Source organism: Xenopus laevis, chromosome 8L, assembly GCF_017654675.1.
Source record: "Xenopus laevis strain J_2021 chromosome 8L, Xenopus_laevis_v10.1, whole genome shotgun sequence".
Classification (NCBI taxonomy): Eukaryota; Metazoa; Chordata; class Amphibia; order Anura; family Pipidae; genus Xenopus; species Xenopus laevis.
Window position 1 is genome coordinate 114,778,802 of NC_054385.1, and position 23,539 is coordinate 114,802,340.

The window sequence follows — 23,539 nt, forward strand, 5'->3', positions numbered from 1 at the left end:
TGTTGTTTTGTTTCTATAAGATCTTTAGTCTGTCTCAAATAGGAAGCTTCTGTTTTGGTTGGCTGCATATTAAAGGAACAGTAGCAGCAAAAAATGAAAGTATTGAAAATATAATATCCTGTGCGTGAATGGCTGCCTCCATGGCTACACAGCAGCTTGTTTATATAAACTATAGTTGTGTTTCTGAAGTAAACACACCAGTTTTAACAGTGCAAGGCAGCAGTACATTATATTGCCATTCCTTAAAACACTTGGATTTTTTGGTGTTACTGTTCCTTTAAGTATGAAAAAAAAAACATTTTGCAATAAGCGTAAATGTTTTGAACATTGTGTTGCAGTAGTTTACTGAGCCAAACACAATAACAGTAAATACAGGCCATAGGGGGCAACAACTGCATCAACTAGCCGATATGATCCTCATTCCAATGGAATATTTGAACCTGCCCAATCAATATCTGGCCAATTTTCCGCCAGATATCAATTGTACAGGCCCATCAAAGGTCCCTTAGATTGACCAAACACAACAAACAAAACACAATATGGCTTATTCACTGACCCAAGGCCCAGTAACAACAAAGCCAATAAAAAGGCATCAAAACTGGGGGTCATTTATAAAGTTTGCCCAGTGCATATTTATTCGCAAATGGTTGTATATGTTTTTTTCCTGAATGCTGAAATATTGCACTGCTACAGTATGCCCGTCTTTCTTTTTTTGGTGGATTCGCATTGCGCAAAAACGGCTCGCAAATTATATGTGGGTGTTTGCGACTGTGCAGTCATTGTGCTTGAAAGTAGTGTTGACATTAATATAAAATTGCAATTTGTGAAATATATATAACCATACGCAAGGAACATATTTTCACTGTGCGAATCATCCTGCACTGTGCGAAGTTTATAAATGAGCCCCACTATCTCTTGTCTACACTTGTGCCACTATGTTATTTACAGATGCTCAGTCTTCTGTTTGGTCCACACTAAATGCTAAAAGTGTCCAAGCAATGCAAATGGCTCTTCACTGTCAGGGTTTTAGACTGTGGCATGCCCTGCCCTGAGTTATGACAGGTGGTATGTTTAAAAGGGATCATGTTACAGGGCAACCCTTTTGAAATAATAAAATAACAAAAGTGGTATAAAGGTGATACCTGTATTGGCTAACTAATATAATCATAGCAAGCTTTCAGAAGATTTTAGTTTCTTTCTCAAGCTGATTAAAATAAAGCTGTGGTGTTCTCTGGTATATAAACAACATTCAGCTCATACCAACAAAAAGAAATATCAATCTGTGTGTAAGGTGTCAAAGTCATTTACAAGGGGATCTGCAAGAGACAAGCAGATAAAGTACAAGATAATGTGGGTCAAAGAGGCTGAGTATAAATTAGGGCTGAATTATTGGAGTGTAGAATCAAAGGAATTCCATATGATCTCTTAGTCCATATCCAGACATGTTGGTATTTCTTAGTCCACATAATTAGCAATAAATCCAAGGCCCAGGTTTAGCCCCTTCTTCAGAGAATTAAAAGTTTCCATTAATTTATATTCCCACACTTTTCTTTCATTATCTGTTTTAAAATTCCCCTTAAGAACCAAAATTCTTAAATCCTTTATGGAGTGATGAGGGCCATTGAAATGATTTCCTATTGGTGTGTCCAGTTTTTTATTGGTTATAGTGAATCAGTGGTGTGTATTTCTCTTTCTCACACTTTACCCAGTCTCTCTTATATATAGTCCCCCTGTTATGCATTTAGTGCATTGTATTAAGTACACCACATTAGAAGAAGAACAGTTGTAGTGACCATGGATTCTGTATTCCTCTAATGTGTCCGGAACTGGTATTTTGTCTGAAGTCAGGCTGTGTGGGCAGGTTTTGCATTGTTTTTTGCCACAGATATATGTTCCATTTTTGGTGGGGTGCATTAAGTCACTTCTTGTTATTAGTGACTTTAGGTTGGGAGGCTGTCTGAATGCTAGAAGTGGTGTGTCTGGGAATATGCTTTTGAGCCTCTCGAAGTGTATCTTGTAGATATCTGGCTATTTTTCTGGCTAGATTATCTACTGTGTATCCTGTGCGTGAATGGCTGCCTCCATGGCTACACAGCAGCTTGTTTATATAAACTATAGTTGTGTTTCTGAAGTAAACACACCAGTTTTACCAGTGCAAGGCAGCAGTACATTATATTGTCATTCCTTTAAACACTTGGATTTTTTGGTGTTACTGTTCCTTTAAGTATGAAAAAAAAACATTTTGCAATAAGCGTAAATGTTTTGAACATTGTGTTGCAGTAGTTTACTGAGCCAAACACAATAACAGTAAATCTCTGCAAGAGACAAGCAGATAAAGTACAAGATAATGTGGGTCAAAGAGGCTGAGTATAAATTAGGGCTGAATTATTGGAGTGTAGAATCAAAGGAATTGGTATTTTGTCTGAAGTCAGGCTGTGTGGGCAGGTTTTGCATTGTTTTTTGCCACAGATATATGTTCCATTTTTGGTGGGGTGCATTAAGTCACTTCTTGTTATTAGTGACTTTAGGTTGGGAGGCTGTCTGAATGCTAGAAGTGGTGGGTCTGGGAATATGCTTTTGAGCCTCTCGTCCTTATGAAGTGTATCTTGTAGATATCTGGCTATTTTTCTGAGGGTCCTTAGTTGTGGATTGTATGTGACCACTAGAGGAACCCGATTTATTTCAGGTTTTTGTTTATATTGTAGAAGGTGACTTCTGGGAATCCTGGTGGCTGCATGAATGTATTGATCTACAATCATGGGGTTGTAGCCCCTGTTGATGAAGTCTGCTTTGAGGAGGTGGTTCCTTTCAGCTGTGTCTGAACATATACGATTGTATCGTAAAGCCTGTCTGTAGCTTATTGACTGTTTAGTGTGGTCAGGGTAAAAGCTGTAATACATTAGATATGATGGTTTGTCCATTGGCTTTCGATATATCTTGGTTTGAATAGTATTTTCCCTGATGTGAATGGTTGTGTCCAAAAAGTGGATGTAAGTGGGAGAGTAGCTAATTTTCAAATTGATAGTTGGATGAAAGTCTTGAAACTGTTTGTGAAACTGAATAAGTTCTTGTTCAGTATCAGTCCAGATTATGAATATGTCTTCTATATAGCGGAGGTATGTCAAAGGCTTGGTATTGCAGGTGGAGAAGAAGTCCTCTTCTATTTTTGCCATGAAGAGGTTGGCATACTGGGGTGCAAAGCGTGTACCCATACTGGTTCCCATCCTTTGCAGAAATACGTCCTGGCCGAAAAAGAAGCAGTTGTGTGTTAAGGTAAACTCAATCAGTTGTACAACTGCTTGGGATAGTAAATCATGTTTTTCCAGAAATGTTTTGCAGGCATCTATACCATCCTTATGTGGAATTTTTGTATATAATGATTCCACATCCATTGTTGCCAAAATTGTGCCCTCTGGAAGTGGTCCTATGCCTGCAAGTTTGTTTAACAGATCAGTTGTATCTTGTAAATAGCTTGTTGTGCCCCTTACAACAGGTTTTAAGATCTGCTCAACCCAATTAAAAGGGATCTAAACCTAAAAAAATGATTTTTTAAAACTTGCTCAGGGAGCTTCTCTGAGTACTTTTGTAATTCACACATTTATTAAGCAGTTTCTGAGATATTTACAGAACCCTAGTGTTAACTGAATCAAGAAAGTGCACAGAAAAAAGTGCATAAATAATAAAACTGGACATCATTTTAAAGATCCACTTGGCAAGGTCACCAAAGGAGCAGATCTTTTACCAACATGCCCACCTTGAGGTAGGCGATATTAGGCTGATGATGCATTTGGACATTGGGCTAAATGATCAGATCGCAATGACAGTAAATGCTGGCTGTCCAAGGCAAAAACTACATCAATGAGCCAATGGGATAGGGCAAATATGAATTTTTCCTTGGACAACTGCCAATAACTTCTACATGAACATGCAAGCTTTTAGATGCCGAAGTTCTTTATTCGAGTTTTTTATTTTTTTTACGATTAATAAAATAAATATTGATCATTACAGAATTGCAATTGTCTGTATTTTATAACCCCGCTAAGCTCAATATATATAGAATCAGTTTAAAAAAAATGAATCATTATGCATATCTATCATAGTAGTGCACACAATCTATCATTTTTGTCAACTTAGCTTCTGCAAAATCAACTTTATTTTATGTGGGGTAAAGCCATAAAAAATAAGTTCACCCATTTTTTTTTATTTTTGGAAATTACCCATTCTCCTGAATTCAGAATGGGTAAGGTAAATATGTCTCTATGTTTCAAAGGACGGACATGACAGCGCCATGGCATGTTGTCGAGGGGGGTTTTCTGTGCCCAAAGCTACCAGGGCAGAGAGAAACGCTAACTGCCAAGAACTGGAAATGGGTAAAAATGTATTTGTATTCAAAAATATGACACTGCAAAAGTTGGCTTAACATTGCCATTTTTGCAGCATCATTGTTGTCAATGCACCAGGGCAGAAAGGCTTGATAACACATGATTATGCAAAATATGTGGGGTGAAGACACCTCAAACTATGAAAAGTGCATTATAACAGATTATTACAGATGCTTTAAAAATGCATATAAAAATGATTGCATTACGAACATGCCTATTATCCAGGGACTGGTCTGATTACCATCTTGGGGGCAAATTTATTTACCTTTGAAGTTGCGCCAGCATTGGCTTCTCCGCACTTCGCCAAGCGAAATTTCGCCAGGGCTTCGCTAATTCACTAAAATCCAAAGTTGTGCTCAGGGAGGCGAAAGGTAGCGAAGTTACGCTAGCGATGCCTAATTTGCATACGGCACCAAGTTAAAGTACAATGGACGTATATGTAGCAGCAAATACATTACACTACACAAGCCTGGGAAAGCTTCATAAAATAAAATATAGCTGTTATTTTACCCTATACATGTGCCCACTGTATAGTTTAGTGGCCATATGTTAGGATGTGTAGGGGGGAAGGAGGGTAACCCAAAAAAAATTTACGATCTTTTTCAGCCTATTACCCCTAAAAAAGTAAAAGACGCCAGCGTTTTTTGGGACTTAGAAAAAAATTTCAACTTTTTTTGAAGCAATCCCTATCTACTCTATTGCACTTCGCCTGGTCTGAGGTGGCGAAGGCAATTCTGGTGCAAGAGGTAACGTACAGTAAAATGCGCAAATTAGTGAATTAGCGTAGTTACGTCCCTTCGCCATAGCGCAACTTAGCCTGGCGTAAAGGTGCAAAGTAGCACTAGAGTTGGTCCTCTTCGCTAGCGAATGTACGCCAGCGCCCGTTAGTAAATCGGTGAAGTAACGAAATGAAGTCACGCTGGTGAATTTTTGCTAGCGTTAGCCACTTCGATCTTTAGTAAATTTGGCCCTTGGAGTCAGGAAGGTATTTTTTCCCCCTCTGAGTCAAATTGGAGAGGCTGCAAATGTTTTTTTTTTTTTTTGCCTTCCTCTGGATCAACTAGCAGTTAGGCAGGTAATACAAACAGTAATACGTTGCTAAGCTTGGAGACATTTACATACCTTCTTTTTTAGATTTACTAATTTGCTATACTACTCTCATTTTGTCTCATCTTGACTTCGGCATATAAGGTCAAGTGTCATTTGATGCCACTTTTAATCAAATGAAATGTAATCATCACCACTTGATACCAATTTGTAATCAAATTCTCAGAAATAGGATTTTTGTCAACAAATCCATTCTTGCCACTACTGACCGCAAAAAAAAAGGTGTCCCTTAGTATGTCATCCCTTGGCCTTTTCTCAATATTGATACTACCCTGTGGTCAAGTGTGGTGGACTTAGCCAAGTCACCATGTGGCTACTGGGGGGTAAAACAGTTTCTGAAATAACTGACTTTTCATTGAGATGATCAATACTGATCACATAATCCATAATGTTTTATTAGATTCTTTTTTTGGCTTGTGTATGAAAGTCCAAATACATTAGACATAAAGGCTGCTGAATATGCTGCAAATTCCACCAGGATTTAATTACCAGTAAAATCGAAATAATTAAATAAATTAGCTGAGATATTTTGTAATCCTCTAATGGGAATGGCAAGTTACTTGCGGTAGGTATAAATGATAGTTGATTTTAAACATTGTTGATGTGAGAGCACTGACATTATATGTGTTATATATGTTTTTTTAAATACCAAAGAGACAACTGGATCACAAAAAACAATATTTCTGTAAGGAACAAATTCAATAAAATAATTCTGTTAAAATCTCATGAAAAACTGGACCACGTTTGACTTCTTAGTTTACAGATTAAAACCTTCGCTTTGCTCTTACTTTGTGTAATACTAAATGCTGAACATCCACATTTACCGTAGGAAACACTCTGCAGGAGAGAGTCATTGTGTAGCTCAAAAATCTTCTAACCACAAGTTAAGAAATGAAACTGAGATACAGATTCTGCTTTGTTTCAGGACCTTTTACTGGTTTTTCAGGAAAGGTTACAATTCATAGAACATTATTTTTTTTTCCAGTCCTTGTAAACCAATATGTTTAAACGATTTGATATTGTGCTCTGTTTTCTAGATATATGGACGTCACAAACCAGACTCAGGTTTCCGAGTTTATTATTGTGGGATTTCCCGACTTCAAAGGACTTCAAACTTTACTCTTTCCCCTGCTACTCATCATCTACATTTTCACCATCAGTGGCAACATCACAATAATTACTTTGATATGCACCCATTGCCATCTCCATGTTCCTCTTTACATCTTTGTGGCTATACTTTCCTTCCTGGAAATATGGTACACGGCCGTCACAATTCCTAAAATGCTTGCCAATCTATTAAATAACAAGACCATATCATATCATGGTTGTCTGCTACAAATATATTTCTTACACTGTTTAGGTATCACTGAGACTTATCTCCTAACAGCTATGGCCTATGACCGCTACCTGGCCATATGCAATCCTCTACGATATCCATCCATCATGACCCCATCATGTTGCTTCCAGCTTGCTGGTCTCTGCTGGTTTATAGGGCTTATTGGTCCTTTAGCCCAGATAATCCTTCTTTCTAGACTATATTTTTGTGGTTTAAACAAAGTTGAGCACATATTTTGCGATTTTGCTCCACTAATAAACTTATCGTGCTCAGACACTTCTCTTAATTTTGCTGTGGATTTTACTATTAATGCAATAATTATCTGTGTTGCCTTCACGTGCATCATATGTTCCTATGCAAAGATACTTTCAGCCGTGTTAAAGATAAGCACCAAAGAAGGGCGAAAAAAGGCATTTTCTACTTGTGGGGCGCACCTTACTGTGGTTACTTTATTCTTTGGAAGTGTTGCTTTTATGTATATCAGGCTAACCAAAAGCTATCCTGCAAACTATGATCGAAGCATGGCTGTTATATATTCAGTTTTAACACCCATGTGCAATCCAATCATTTATAGCTTACGGAACCAAGAAATTAGAGAGCTGATAAGAAAGAAATTATCAAAAATAATGTAAAATCCTAAGGATCATTGCAAAGAAATCATTTGTACTATAGAGGATCGCAATCAGGGCAGATGTACGCACCAGGGGCTGCAGAAGATTATTGCGCTGAGGTTTGGGGTGTTTTGGTGGCAGCAATATTTGGGTGCAACATGCACATACTAATTATCATTATTGGAAGCAAACCAGCCTATTGGGTTTATTTAATGGTTAAATGATTTTGGACTTAAAGAATGAAGATCCAAATTATGTTAAGATCTATTATCCAGAAAACCACAGGACCTGAGCATTCTGAATAACAAGTCCTATACCTCTACTACCCTTCTGTTTTTCTAATGGTGTTGACTATTAGTATGGTGTTTTTATTAATTTTGGTTTTTGAATTATTTAGCTTTGTGTTCAGCTCTCCAGTAATCTGGTTGCTAGGTGATAATTTACCATAGCAACCAGGCAGTAGTTTGAATAAGAGACTGGCATATGAATAGGGTCTGATTAGAAAGATAAGTATTGACTAGTAAAAATATCAATAGTTTTTTGGCTTCCGGGGCCAGTGACCCCGATTTGGAAGCTGGAAAGAGTCAGAAGAAGATGGCAAATAATTCAAAAACTATACAAAATAAAAAAATGAAGGCCAATAGGACAGTCAGTAAGTTAACTAACAGTTAACTTAAATGTGACATTTTTTCCACCCATGGGAGTCTATGGGCCTCATTTTCGCATGAAACTATTCACAAGCTATCCTATTATTTTTGTGCAAAATATTAGTTAGTTAGTGATTGCTTTTTTTTTCATTTAGGAGGTGACTTTGAATGGTTTGGTCATTTAAACCATCGAATGCTTAGGCTGACTGAAGGTTGGCTTTATTTTGTTGCACACAGGAATAAATAAAAAAATGTAATCAAACATTGCAGCTAAAAAAAAGGTAAATTAGCCAAGGTGAATTTAAGGGAATAATGTTCCAATTTCGCTTTTCATTTCCATTTGCTTCTTTGGGGGAAGATTTATCAACATTTGAAAAATGCTCTACATTTATATTAAAACTTCTCACACTTAAGTTCTTTGGTAATTATCATTTGTCACAAAGTTACAAAGTCTGAGAAAATGATGTTGTGCAAGACTGAAATGGTAAAGAACATGGTAAATGGAGTGATATGAAAGATTTACAACCAAACACATGCAGATGAACAGATATGGAATCTGTTATCCGGAAACCTATTATCCTGAAAGCTCTGAATTACGGGATGGTCGTTTGCCATAGAATCCATTTTATCCAAATAATCCACATTTTTAAAAATGATTTCTGTTTTATCTGTACCTTGAACTTGATCCAAACTAAGATATAATTACCGGTAATCCTTTTTGAAAGCAAAACCAGCCTATTGTTTTTTTTTAATGTTTTAGATTTTCTAGTAGACTTAAGACAGAAAGATCCATTATCCTGAAAACCCCAGTTCCTGAGCATTCTGGATAACAGGTCCCGTACCTTTACTCATTGGTTTGAATAGATCTTGGCAGCTTTTAGGTTTAATATTTTTTTCAATAAAAAACATCAGCTAAATGAGAAAATGTATTAAAGTCACAATTTTCAGGAAAATCCTGTATTACAGAATTAAAAAAATATGGTAGTGAAATATGTTTTAAAAGGACGCATGCGGCGGGCGTCCAGGGCCACAGGGTAAGCCACTAGACCACCAGGGTAACTTATCGTTACAGATAGGCTTTCGCTAGGTGGCAAGAGCATGTGAGGGTGTTGTTGAGCTACACCTCTATACTGCAAATAGTGGAAAATGTTGGAAAATGAACGCCAGGGGTTCTTTGTAAAACAATAATGAACAGGCTTTATTCAATATAAAGCGCCACAGGGTTGAGAATACTCACAATACATGAGGTTGTTGAATAATGCCAGTTACAAGGATGTAGCAGACAAAGCATAAATTGCACCACTGAAGGAATAGCAGGGGGGAGTTGAAGTATACACCTTTCAAGTTGTCAGTACCTCATGTGTCCAGATCCCTACAATAGATGTGGAACAGGGACCGTCAGTACTGCAGTCCTTTCACTACAGGCAAGCAGGGCCTGGGAGAGATCTACTCACAGCTCCTTGATGAAGCTTAAAGCTGTTCTTGCTATCTTATGCTCGCTGATTCACTCTCCTAGAGAGTGCTATACCAGTGACACTACTACACACGAGCTAACCTCGTTCACGGGGGCCCTGTTCCCTGACTCGCTAAAGCATTTGACTCTAACACTTAAGCAGGGCCTTCGCTAAGTGGAAGTACGAAGGTAGGGTGTAGTGGAACTACAACTCCCTTAGGCTACTGTGCATAAAATTAAAATAAAGGACGCAAGGAGGTTCTTGCAGAAAACAACAAATTAACTTTTATTTATCAGAGACCAATGATCCACAGGTTATACTCCAAAGAGGCAATTGCAGATAAGATGATAGAATACCAGGACAGTTTGGCCGAGCCAACACAGTGGGGCTCATTTATTAAAGCAGCGCAGCGCATAAGTGGACGCAAAAGGTTGTCTGCGCCATCACAAGCGTGATCGCTAATATATTTGCGTGATATTGCGCATAACACAGAGCTTTTGCGATGGTTTTGTTTATGCGCATTGCGCAAAAGATTGGGCATTTATGTCGCAAATGATGCCGTGGTTGTTAGGGGCGTGGCTGTGGGCGTGGCTACAATGCGCTTGCACTGCGGCCGTCGCAGATTTGCGTCTGTATATGTGCAAAACTGCACCCGGGCAACAGCACCACAATTTTTACGCCTGCCTCTTCGTGGCGTAATAGTAACGCTCTTCAAAATGCGCATTCCTGCCCAGCTGCGCTAGTATATTCAAGACGAACAACCCTTGTAAAGTGCATATTAACCACGCCTTCCACCCAACATGTTTATATTGACCAAGGTTCCTTTAAGGGTATCAGGTAGGCTAAACACCTTTGCAACCAAACAAATATTAGCACAGAAACAAATGCAGATGCGTCTAAGTGAACGCAATATGCGCAATATGTGACGCAACTAATTAAAGCAGCGCATTCATACATGAGCACAACTAATCCTTACCTTTGCGGTATCTTCCTGTGCGCACAATTTATTATAAGCACTGCGACAGCTGATACGCAGTTTCACACGTCGCACCTGTCTTGTGTCTACATTAGCGCACAAATCGCACTGTTAAGGTATCGTGCGCTACATTATTAAATACTCGCATGCGCTGGGCAAATGTCTGGCCACTGCGCTCTTTTTAGCGCTGCGCTGCGTTAATAAATGAGCCTGACATAAGTAGGGTAGTCATGGTACACTTCTAGGATGGAATGCGTGGTCCAGATTCCATACAGTGGAACAATCAGGGAGAATAAATCTAAAATGAACACAGATAGTAGTCCAATGAAGTCCAGATCAAGGAAAAGGCCCAGGTGCACCGTCCTGAGCCTTCAGCAAGGGGAGTGGTCCAAACCAGAAGTTTGTCGTGCCTGCCCTACAAGTTTCCCTACAAGTTTCTGGTTTAGAATAAATCTAAAGCCTGACACCCTATCCAACTGCGGTCCCTTCACTATAGGCAGACTCAGAGCCTAGAGGAGTGCTACTCCCTACTACAATACTTGTTGGAGCACAGGCTGCTCATGCTATTTAACCTACTGTATCTTACCCTCCTAAAGCATACTAAAAAAGGGTTAATTTGTCTCTGGCTAAGCCTCATTCAGAAACTTGGAAAGTAGTAGGTATAGGAAGTTTAAGTCCTACTCAATTGAGTAGATAGAGGTAGAAGAGTTGTGGTGGGTGCTCAGTAGCCTCAGTCTTATGAATCCAACTATATACAAAGTTCTAGACAATATCCGCAAGGTCTCGTTTCCATAACAAAAGAAATGCTCAAATCACTGGGGCCAAACTGAAAACATAATTTACTGTCTCTAACTCATTGGAATGAGTCCAGTAGCAGAAAGAATCTCATAAGAAAAATTTTCAGTAAAAAATATCAGTCCGGCAACATTAATGTTTTAGAGGTATTGGCCCCTAATTCTCAAGCCAGCACTGATTAACAAATGCATAACACTATGCATGTCACATGACCCTAATGTGGGCCGAAACGTTGGATGCACAAGTTTGAACAATAAATAATGATGGTTCACTGACTATGGAGTGCGGGTCCTTATTAACTTTATATAGTGAATTAAGTACCCTCTATTGTAAAATATAAGGATATTATAAGTCACTGAGGAGTTCCATTACCACATAAAAGCACAAGGGCGAACATGGATCTCTTACTTCTAATATCCTCATATTTTCCAATAAGGGGTACTTTATTTATTATAATACACAAGTCATGTGACAAAAATGACATCACTACTTACCGTTTATAACTGATGACATCACTAGTCACCGTTTATAAGGATATAATTTACAAGATATTATTGGCTTTTGTGTATTATATATATTTATATATATGAGCAATGGTTTCCCCACTCCAGACCTTGAAAAGCTATCTGTCAAATCATCTCATTAACTCAAAATGTCATGCCTTTTGACTAGCTGTCTTGCAAATTGTATTTGGGTCATTTAAGTAGACCCTGGGCAGAAATACAAGAGCACTAAAGAACACACATGCACAGAGCACTTCTGCCCAGGGTCTGGCTCCACTCTGCCCCTTGCAGTCAATACAAGATGCCTGTACGAGGCTCAAAGTGCAGCATTGTCAAGTGCTGACCTATCCTGTCCTTACCAGCTACCAGTAGTGATGGGCGAATTTGCGCAAATTCGCGAAACGGAGCCGGCGTCCCGTTTTTGACGCCGGCGTCCGTTTTTGCCGAAATTTTTGCCGCGAATTTTCGCGGGCGTTTCGCGAATTTATTCGCTGGCGGCGAATCGCGCAAATTCACGCAAATTCACTAGCTACCAGTAAAGGCAGTAAGTTAAGAGCTCTGTTGTGTCCACTGCCACTCCCTAACTTGCATTTCTGAATGAGGTGAAGGATACAGGGTAGGAGAGGGGACACCTACATGGTTTACCCTCAAGCTCTCATGAATACATCACTTTCAAATATAGGCAAAGCTCTCTATTCATGGGGAAACCATAGGTCTCCATGCCCAATTTAGATGGCATGGGGTCAGGGTGCAAAGTGCAAAAATGCCAGTAAATACACAGTAACATAGTAAGTTAGGTTGAAAAAAGACAAAACGTCCATCATGTTCAGCCTTTGAACTCTATTTTAACCTGCCTAACTGCCAGTTGATACAGAGGAAGGCAAAAAATCCATCTGAAGCCTCTCCAATTTGCCTCAGAGGGGGAAAACATTCTTCTTCACTCCAAAATGGCAATTGAACTGGTCACTGGATCAACTTGTACTATGAGCTATTTCCCATAACCCTGTATTCCCTCACTTGCTAAAAAGTCATCCAATCCCTTCTTAAAGCTATCTAATGTATCAGCCTGTCCCACTGATTCAGGGAGTGGTTTAATTTATTAAAGAGTGACATAAAGACAGGCAAAGGCCCTAATTCATGAATTTCCTGTACATGCTTGATTCCATTACTTTATTGGAACATAACTATTGAAATATTAATTGCAGGCTATGAGGTCATCTGATCATAACCCTCTTTTCTCCAAAATGGTTAATTCCAGTGTTTTATTTTTTAATTCTCCATTACTTTAGTTACATTCACTTTAGATCTCTACTCTTTTCTGTGGGAACCAAGTTTTGAATTGCACCTACAGTGTTAAACAGCAAACGCATTTCTAGAATAACATTGTCAACCTGTAATTAATTCTACAGGGATCTATGTTGAACAAACTCATAGTTATTAACCAACTGCTGAAACTCATAGCCAGCTGGCATCCCAGAGAGCAGAACTGAAATCTACTGAGACACTGGAGTAACACAAATAAGCACAAATGGTTTATTATTCCCGTTGGTGAAGGCAATGGCAGAAAATACACCTGAGGTTCATTTAGAAGTGTTAGCTTGGGAGTACAAAATTACAATGCAGCTTGTAATAGAACGTAACAATTATGAAAGTCCTGTTTTATTTGGCATATTGCCACTTGCAATGCAATGTATGCCAATGTATTTCAGCCAATGTATTTCAGCCAATGTATTTCAGCCAATGTATTTCAGCCAATGTATTTCAGCCAATGTATTTCAGCCTGTATCACTAGCGATGGACTATACTATTGTGCCATACAAATATGTAATCAATTGACATACATTAAAATATATGATGTAATTCAGTTTCTAAAACACAAAATTAAAACTCTTGCTTTTTTTTAATATGTGACAAAGGTAAAATGTACAGTTCCAAAAAACTTATAAAACTCCATTGAAGTCCATGGGAAAATCTGGAACTGAGATGCTTTGCTCATTAAATTGAATCTGGCCCATCGTTTGTAAAGTCTGTTAGCCACAGCATAATATTAAGGTCAGCTTCTAACTGTCAGACGAAAATGACAGATCGGAGCCAATCAGGCGGTCTTAATAAAAAGCAAATAATAGAAGTTAACATCTACATGGCAGTAGCTTGATATATTAACCCATTTGTAGCAGTTAACAGGGGCGGAACTACCGGGGGTGCGAGCGGGCCAGGGCCCGCACCACCTCAGGGCCCCCCGGCTTTGCGGTGCATATTCCCGGGCCAGTTCCGGGTGTACAGAGGGGGCGGGGGCCCGGCTGCGTGTCCTGCGCCAGGGCCCGCCCCCCTCTAGTTCCGTTTCTGCCTGTGTTGACTCTATGAATACAGCACTGCCTGTGTTCTTCAATGCTGTATTCATGGTGCGTGGTGGGGGAGGCATGTAGGCTTCCCACTACTAGACGTTGGTTGAGGCCTATATAAGGTTTCAAGAACGGGGCTGCCTTGTTCTGTATCTGTACTTTGCACTGGATTTGTAACCACACGCAAGGAGTAGTACACAGCCAGACCTGTTAAGTCAAATTGCTGTTTCAACCTATGAAGTGGCCTTCCACATAATACATCATTGGACTGTGGCAGCAGATTAATGTGCATTTAACTACACAATAACAAAATGCTGCTGAAATATTACAGCTATGAGATCCATTATCTAGAAACCTATTTTTTTCCAGAAAGCTCCACATTAAAGGAAGGCCATCTCCCATAGACTTCATAATAAGCAAATAATTTTAATTTATACAAATTATTTTGTTTTCTCTGTAATAATAAAGTAGTACCTTGTACTTGATCCCAACTACGATATCATTAATCTTTATTGGAGGCAAAACAATGCTTTTGGATTTATTTAAAATATTTTTAAGTAGACTTATATAGTATGGAGATCCAACAGATCCCTTATCTGTAAACCACCAGGTCCCAAGAATTAATGATAACAGGTCTAATACCTGTATAAATATGTCTCTTCAAAGACTTCAACTTTACCTTTTGCTGGTTAAAGAAATGTTGAAGCTTACATTTTTATCATTCTCAGGATCACTAGTATAGGGTACTAAAAATCTAACTGTAACAGTAAAAGAGCTGCTTCCCAACACAAGTGGTCAGTGACTACACATGCGCTATTTCTAAAATTAGTAAAGGTGCAACATTTTTGAGGCTTTACGAAAGAAAGAACAATTGTATGGATGTATTGGATGTAGATTATAATAGGGCAACATCTCTAAAAGTAGACCTTGCAATAGTAAAGCATGGGCACTCCTGGCCTAGGACATCCAGTTCAAGATACACAGGGAGACCATTGATGAAAAGCATTAGAACTAAGATAAGTAGCTTTCCAGTAAACTTATTTAGGAAGTGACAACTTGCATCATCTTTAATAAAATTGGACCACATTTTATTGGACAAAAACTGTTTAATTAAAAAAACGTGAAAATACAAATCCTACTTTTTTAAAAAAATGTAAATATTCAAGTTGTATTTAGGTTATCCAAACAGGAGAAATCCATACTACATGCACACCAAGAAAGGTTATCTAGGTTCTAGTTGAACCTCTGTTGCTTGTAATAAAGTTCTCTTTGTGTTTCTAAAGGTGGCCATACACTATAAGATCCACTCATTTGGCAAGGTTGCCAAATGAGTGGATCTTTACCCAATATGCCCACCAAAGGCAGGGCGATATTGGGTTAATACAATCGTTCAGTTTTAGGATTACAATCGGATTACAATGAAGGAAATGGGTGCCGACGGGTCCTAGGACCGCATCAACCATCCGATGCAGTCCTCGATCACATAAAATATCAAACCTCCCCGATCTATATCAGCCTGATTTTTGCCCTGATATTGATCAGGCAGACCCATCGGTAGACCCAACACTTGGGCAGATAAGATGCCGAATTGGCCTAAACGACCAATATCAGCAGCTTTAATCTGCCCGTGTATGGCCACTTTAAATTGTGTGATGTGTGAATATGCTTCATGGATTAGAAAATTATATATTTTCCACACAAGAGATCCACTTGTTTGGTGAGATTGCCAGATGAGTGGATATATTATATGCCTGATTTGGCTACTAACATGCTGGGACATTTGGACCACCATGTTTATTAGTGACTTATTTCTAACATGATACATTTATAGCAACTGCAATTGAACATCTATCAGAGAGCTGTGCAGGGTGGCCTTTAATAGAATGGAATCAGGGTCGGACTGGGTCAGAGTGACACGATGTAAAAACCCAGTTGACCCCCAAGTTTGGAAGTCAGGAGGGGGCCCCCTAGGACTACTAGGAGGGCCCTTGGTGGTCCCCCCATGCTCCAGTCTGACCCTGAATGGAATTGAATAAGAGTGTCTTATAGTTTCATACACTGGATTGGGGCAGGAATTGTACCATGTGTGCTACAAACAAGCAGAATGTTGTTGCGCCCTTTTCTCTCTGTAATTTCTAAAAATATTATAGTGATACCACCTTGGGCTTTGGAATCCTAGCATATACAGTAGTCCAGAAACTACAAACACAACACCTATTTATAAACAGGTTTACGTGCAGGTTGGAAGGTCAAATTATACTTGTATGTAAATTGTAATGCATGTCACATTGGGCCATGTTAGTTTGTGACTCACAATGCACTTTCACATTTCATCGTGGATATTATCAAAAATAAATACTAATGCCTTAACTATAATGTGGCCCTCCAATAGATTCTACAACCTCCAGCATGTTCATTGGCTTTGTAGTCTTATTTTGCATAAAATCTTAATTTCATTATACTGAGGCACTGGTTGTGGTATTTTGCATAACTGGAACACTATATGGAAATGTTTGCTTCATACTTTTAGTTTGATCAGCATTTCCCTATCTTAGTTTACTACAATGCTATATTATAGTGCCAACTGACCTCCGTGTTATTCGTAGTGTTCTGCACAAAGACAGTATCCTTTTATATAAGGTTAATATATGGATCGGTCCATTGAGGTAATACAAAGAGTTGTGTCTGTGAATACTCATGGGTGGCTGAACTGTGCACAAATACGGCATTTCGCATCCATTTTTTTAAACCCTTATGTGTCTAGGTAGAACTGACCTAACTATTAGGTCTATGGCACAAACCCAACACTAGGGGAGTTATTGCACGTCCCATTAATTGTCAGTGGAAGAGCTCCCAGTGTCTATTGTAGCCAGTAGGCAGCAAACAGATTCCGGGTGCATTTATCACTGCCCAGTATGCATTAGCTCTTAGGTCCATTTATATTATTTATATTTCCATATAACAATATTTATATCTTAGATTTTCATTTCTACACTATAATAGTCATTGGACTTTGTATAAACTTATAACATATTTTATTATTGTTCTGTATTAACCATAGTTTTGTATCTAAAATGGATTCTAACTTTTGTATTGTAACTATAATGTTAAATGTTAATGTCAATTCTACAATAACATCTTTGTTTAATTAATTCTATAGGGATGTTGGCTAAACAAAGCCATAATGATTAAACAGTATCTAAACAGTTATAATGAGCTGGGCTCCTAAAGACAAAGCAATAATCTATGGAGACACAAACACTACACTAATTAGTGTGACTTGTTTATTAATCCTGCTGGGGAAAGCTTTGTCTAACAGTGCCGCTAAGGTTTATTCGGGGGCATTAGTTTGGCAGAGAATTATCTTTTCATTTCTAGAGAGATTGAAATAATTGTGAAAGTATTCTCTAACTGGGTCTCTGTCAGCTAATGCAATGAATGTCAATTTATTTCCATCTATGTCATCAACACTGACCTGAATTATGTGCTGTATTGGTTGGATTGGGCTGTCCAATGCAGCTATTGGCATCGTTTTAATGTAAATGCCACTGTCATTTTGTGAAGATAATAAAATAATAAAGCATTGTAACACAATGAGCTTTCCCACTTTCCTGGACTTGCCTTCAGTCTTTCATCAGATAGATCCAAAAAAATAAGATAAATATGACTGTGTATTGAAAAACACTGGGCAGTGGGTCAATGGCTATCATCAAGACTAGAAAGACTAGAAATGTCATAAGACTAAAAGAAGAAAAACATCTTTGTTTTCCTACAACCCAGTTATACACAGTGGTGCAGGATGCCAAAACAAATTATATAAGCACTGCCAAATTGTAGTAAGACAGTAAACTTAAAAATAGTAAATGAAAAAAGAGAAGAACTCACAATTCACCCCAGTCTAGGTGCAAATAAATATACTACAAAAGCTTGGATTTGAGAATCTTCAAAAATGAAATATGATGTGTTAGTAAAAATAAAACAACAAGGCCATGTAAACATTAAAAATAACAAATTGACTGTTGTTTCTTCCAATAAGGATTTATTATATCTTAGCTGGGATCTAGTACAAGGTACTGTTTTATTATTATCATTTTTTAAAAAAAATTGGTTTATTTAGATAAAATGGAGTCTATGGGAGACAGCCATTCCTTAATTCTGAACATTCTGAATAACAGGTTTCCAGATAACCAATCCCATACCTGTATTGCATTGATCAAAATGTAATATTCCTTCTACATTATTATGTATCTAAAACAAATAACACATTTTTTTCTTGATTTGATTTTATTGTAACAAGTAAGTAAAAAAAAATTTGCATAAAGAGTGTTTTTAACTTTTAAGTTGTTAAACGTTTTGTTATATTTTTAAATTGATCTATTTATTTAACTATTTTAAGTTCACATATTCTTTAAATGAATTGTATTAAACATATAGGGGCCCATTTACTTAGTTTGAGTGAAGGAATAGAGGAAAAAAAGTTTGAATTTCGAATGGTCGAATAAGGTCGTAGTCGAATATGGCTACTTCGACCATCGAATGGGCTACTTCGACTACGACCTTCGACTTCGAATTGAACGATTTGAACTAAAAATCGTTCGACTATTCGACCATTGGATAGTCGAAGTACTGTCTCTTTAAAAAAATCTTCGACCCCCTAGTTCGCCACCTAAAACCTACCAAGTCCAATGTTAGCCTATGGGGAAGGTCCCCATAGGCTTCCTAACTATTTCCAAATTGAAGGAATATCCTTTGATCGATGGATTAAAATCCTTTGAATCGTTCGATTCGAAGGATTTAATCGTTCGATCAAACGATTACTCCTTTGATCGTTTGATCGTAAGAATAGAGGTAAATCCTTCGACTTCGATATTCGAAGTCGAAGGATTTTACTTCGAGAGTCGAATATCGAGGGTTAATTAACCCACAATATTCGACCCTAGGTAAATGTGCCCCATATTGTGTTTAGACAGTTTTAAAATATTTAATATTTCTTTGTAGCGTTCTTTTAATTTTTTAATTTTTATTCTTTTAATTTATTAAATATATCTACTTATTTTGCAAGTATTTTTTATGATGTCTTTTATAATGTATTTTTATAAAATGAATCCATTGCATGTGTGGTTCATGGTGACTTTCTTGTAAAGTGTTTTTTTTTTCCTTTTTGCATAGCATTTAGAAACTGTTTCTTCTGTGTCTGCTTTAGTAGTAATACGTTTTAAAATATTTCATTTTTTATCTTTTTTAGTTTTATCTGTTTTCTTAAAAATATTTTTACAAGATGAATTCATTGCATATGTGTGGGTCACAATAACTTTAATTTATATTTTTTAATACATATACTGTATCTAGTAAAGTCATGTGTGTGACATTTTGTGGCTGACTTATCAATATTTGAATTTAGTTTTTTACTAGTGATGGGCAAATTTATTCGCCAGGCGCGATTCGCCGCCAGTGAATAAATTCGCGAAACGCCCACGAAAATTTGCGGCAAAAATTCGCCGGCGTCAAAAATTCGCCGCCCGCCGTTTCGTGAATTTTTCATCGTTTCACGAATTTCGCGCGAAATTCGTGAATTTTTCGGCGAAGCGAAATGGCACAGATTCGCCCATCACTATTTTTTACCACTATTCAAGTTTTTTTTTCTGCTGCAACTCACAAGTTGTATTTATTAATCTAAAATAATGCAAACAACTCTAATGTAAAACTTTGACATCTAAAACTTTGCAAAGCCATGTAGAAGTATATGGGAATTGTCCTGGGCAAAATGTAAACTATTTTATATAGGGAGTCCAGGGGCAGGTGTCAGGAAATAAATTAAGGACACAGTTGAGGACAGGTAGATCCTGTAGAACTAGTCATGGTCAGAACCATATTAACAACAATGGAGGGGCATAATCTCATGAACAAGTTTTTGCCAAAGGGCCTAATGGCAAACCCACAAATTTAAGGAAGAGACAATTATATAGGCCTCTTAATTGAATGATTTCACACAGTTGGCAGTAACAAAAATTTAGCTGGATACATCGGAGGTAGCTTATCCAAGTTATATTTAGACCAAAACCTGCAGGGCCTTCCGTGAAGACTGTGGCTCAGTGAATTATTTTCAGATCATACAATCAATACTTCAAAATAGAAAGCTGAACACCCAATTCATTCCATGCAGTTTTACTTTAGCCTTTTGCTCCAAAGTCTTCCAAGCCCAGAAGCATGAAAAGGAAGGCTAAAGCTAAAAGTTAATGGAACTGTAAGAGATAGTTAACAGTAAACAGAGGGTGTTTGCAGGAAACAAGGGGGGGCAGTCACCCCCAAGCCTAATTGTGAGCAACCCAAGTAGAAGTGGCCACTAAGGATCTGACCAGGTTCAAAAAGAGAACCATTCCACTATTTACCATAAAGAAGTTGAGCATTCCTGTCCATAAGGTTTGCCTTCTGGTACTACAGTAACTCCTTGATTCTCAGCCATAGTGAAGGAAAAAGATCATCACTATATATACCAGGAACCAGGATACCAGCAACGACAGTGTTCAAAATGTACCTATGTATCTGGTGTATCAGATACATGAGATGAACTGATTCTTCTAAATCAGTTTGAGAGAGATGAGCTGAGAGATCAATTCAAACATCTCCAACTTGGTTTAACCCTCACACACCTCCTTCCATCTGCAGTGTTACTGGACCTTTAATTCTATCTGATCCTGAACTTGTGCAGTTAGGCTCTATCAGATCTTCTCTTACTTTTGAGGAAGGTCTTTGATGTAGAAGAGTAAACCTATACCTCTGCTGGGTTATGCTATACCTATTAAATTATTTATTACCTTCCTGTTGGGAAGACTGGATTCTAGAGCTTCTAGTTGTTTCAGATTTGGGTGTTAATGGTAGAGATGGCGCGAACTGTTCGCCGGCGAACTTGTTCGCGCGAACATCAGGTGTTCGCGCTCGCCGGAAGTTCGCGAACGTCGCGCGACGTTCGCCATTTTGGGTTCGCCATTGTTGGCGCTTTTTTTTGCCCTCTCAACCCAGACCAGCAGGTACATGGCAGCCAATCAGGAAGCTCTCCCCTGGACCACTCCCCTTCCCTATAAAAACCGAAGCCCTGCAGCGTTTTTTCACTCTGCCTGTGTGTACTGAAGAGATAGTGTAGGGAGAGAGCTGCTGCCTGTTAGTGATTTCAGGGACAGTTGAAAGTTTGCTGGCTAGTAATCGTTTTGATACTGCTCTGTTATTGGAGGGACAGAAGTCTGCAGGGGTTTGAGGGACATTTAAGCTTAGGTAGCTTTGCTGGCTAGTAATCTACCTTCTACTGCAGTGCTCTGTATGTAGCTGCAGTGGGCAGCTGTCCTGCTTCTGATCTCATCTGCTGACTGCTGCAATAACAGTAGTCCTTGTAAGGACTGCTTTTATTTATTTTTTTGTTGTTTTACTACTACTACTACTACTACTATAAGAGCCCAGTGCTATTAGTCTAGCAGTGTTGGGGAGTGGGACTGGTGTGCTAATCTGCTGCTCCTAGTAGTTCAGCAGCACCAACTTTAATTTTTTTTTTTTAATATTCATTTTTTTTTTATTTTACTTTTTTTTATTTTACTACCGCTGTAGTAGTGTATAAGTTGACCTTTTAGGCATTATTTGCCCTGTAGGCATTTTTTGCCCAGTGTGTTATTCAACCAACTGCCATCTAGCTGTGTGACCTTGTTCACATTCTGTCTAAATATCCATAATATTACCGTCTCCAGAAAAAACACCGGAGTGACTTTTTTCAAGCAGCCATAATATATTTTACGTAATCCGTATCCATCGCTGTAGTAGTGTATAAGTTGACCTTTTAGGCATTATTTGCCCTGTAGGCATTTTTTGCCCAGTGTGTTATTCAACCAACTGCCATCTAGCTGTGTGACCTTGTTCACATTCTGTCTAAATATCCATAATATTACCGTCTCCAGAAAAAACACCGGAGTGACTTTTTTCAAGCAGCCATAATATATTTTACGTAATCCGTATCCATCGCTGTATTAGTGTATAAATTGACCTTTTAGGCATTATTTGCCCAGTATTTTTGGCCGCAGCCACTGAAGCACAGACGCCAGAAAAAATATGCCATATAAATGCTGAAAATAGTCATTTTTTGCCATACGTTGACTCAACGTATATGGCAAAAAATTACTATTTTCAGCATTTATATGGCATATTTTTTCTGGCAACTGTGCTTCAGTGGCTGCGACCAAAAAAACTGGGCAAACAATGCCTACAAGGTCAACGTATGGCAAAAAATGACTATTTTCAGCATTTATATGGCATATTTTTTCTGGCAACTGTGCTTCAGTGGCTGCAACCAAAAAAACTGGGCAAACAATGTCTACAAGGTCAACGTATGGCGAAAAATTACTATTTTCAGCATTTATATGGCATATTTTTTCTGGCAACTGTGCTTCAGTGGCTGCGTCCAAAAAAACTGGGCAAACAATGCCTACAAGGTCAACGTATGGCAGTTGTTTAAAGAGAACAGTAGATTACTAGCCAGCAAAGCTACCTAAGCTAAAATGTCCCTCAAATCCCTGCAGACTTCTGTCCCTCCAATACAGAGCAGTATCAAGCAGATTACTAGCCAGCAAACTTACTATCATCTGTCCCTGAAATCACTAACAGCTCTCCCCCTACACTATCTCTTCCAAGCACACACAGGCAGATTTTTCAGATACATTTTTGCCCTTGATCCCCCTCTGGCATGCCACTGTCCAGGTCGTTGCACCCTTTAAACAACTTTAAAATCATTTTTCTGGCCAGAAATGTCTTTTTTAGATGTTAAAGTTCGCCTTCCCATTGAAGTCTATGGGGTTCGCAAACCGTTCGCGAACCGCTCGCATTTTTGCGCAAGTTCGCGGATATGTTCGCGAACTTTTTTTCCGACGTTCGCTACATCCCTAGTTAATGGTTGCTTCCTTGATATTTTGATTTTACCTCAATAAAGTGCCTAAACAAAAGTTGTGCTTTGATAATTTTTCTTGCCCCCTTTTTCCCGTCATGCTTGGATTGTCTTGGCACAATCCAGTGTAGGGGTTTGGTAAATTAGCCACCCCTAATAATATTGGCAGGCAAATCCCCAGTGGTATACATGCCTACATGGGTCCTAACAGGGGACCTATTTCATTATTCTGCCTTAAGCTGTGCCCCTGTGTGTTCACAATAGTGACCAATAGATGGCACCGTGCCAAAGCATAAAACCCCTGGTAGCCATGCGCTCAGGGTCCACCTTGTGCTGGCTCTGGCCTGAGCAGGCAGGCTGAGCTCGAGTGAAACCTAGACAGGTCAGGTCTAGTAAGGATAGGCTACTCACCTTAAGAGGTCACTCTAGGAGTGACAGATAGACAGGCTATTTAGCTGAGCAGCTT

The 23,539-nt window shown here is 38.5% G+C and overlaps 1 protein-coding gene across 1 annotated transcript; it reads left to right on the top strand.

Annotated features, from left to right (window-relative positions):
• Nucleotides 1–6,530: 6,530 nt before the first annotated feature.
• On the top strand, nucleotides 6,531–7,457 carry LOC108699013 (olfactory receptor 6N1). Its single transcript, XM_018230870.2, has one exon. The coding sequence runs from the start codon at nucleotides 6,531–6,533 to the stop codon at nucleotides 7,455–7,457; it is 927 nt and encodes a 308-aa protein (XP_018086359.1).
• Nucleotides 7,458–23,539: the final 16,082 nt, after the last annotated feature.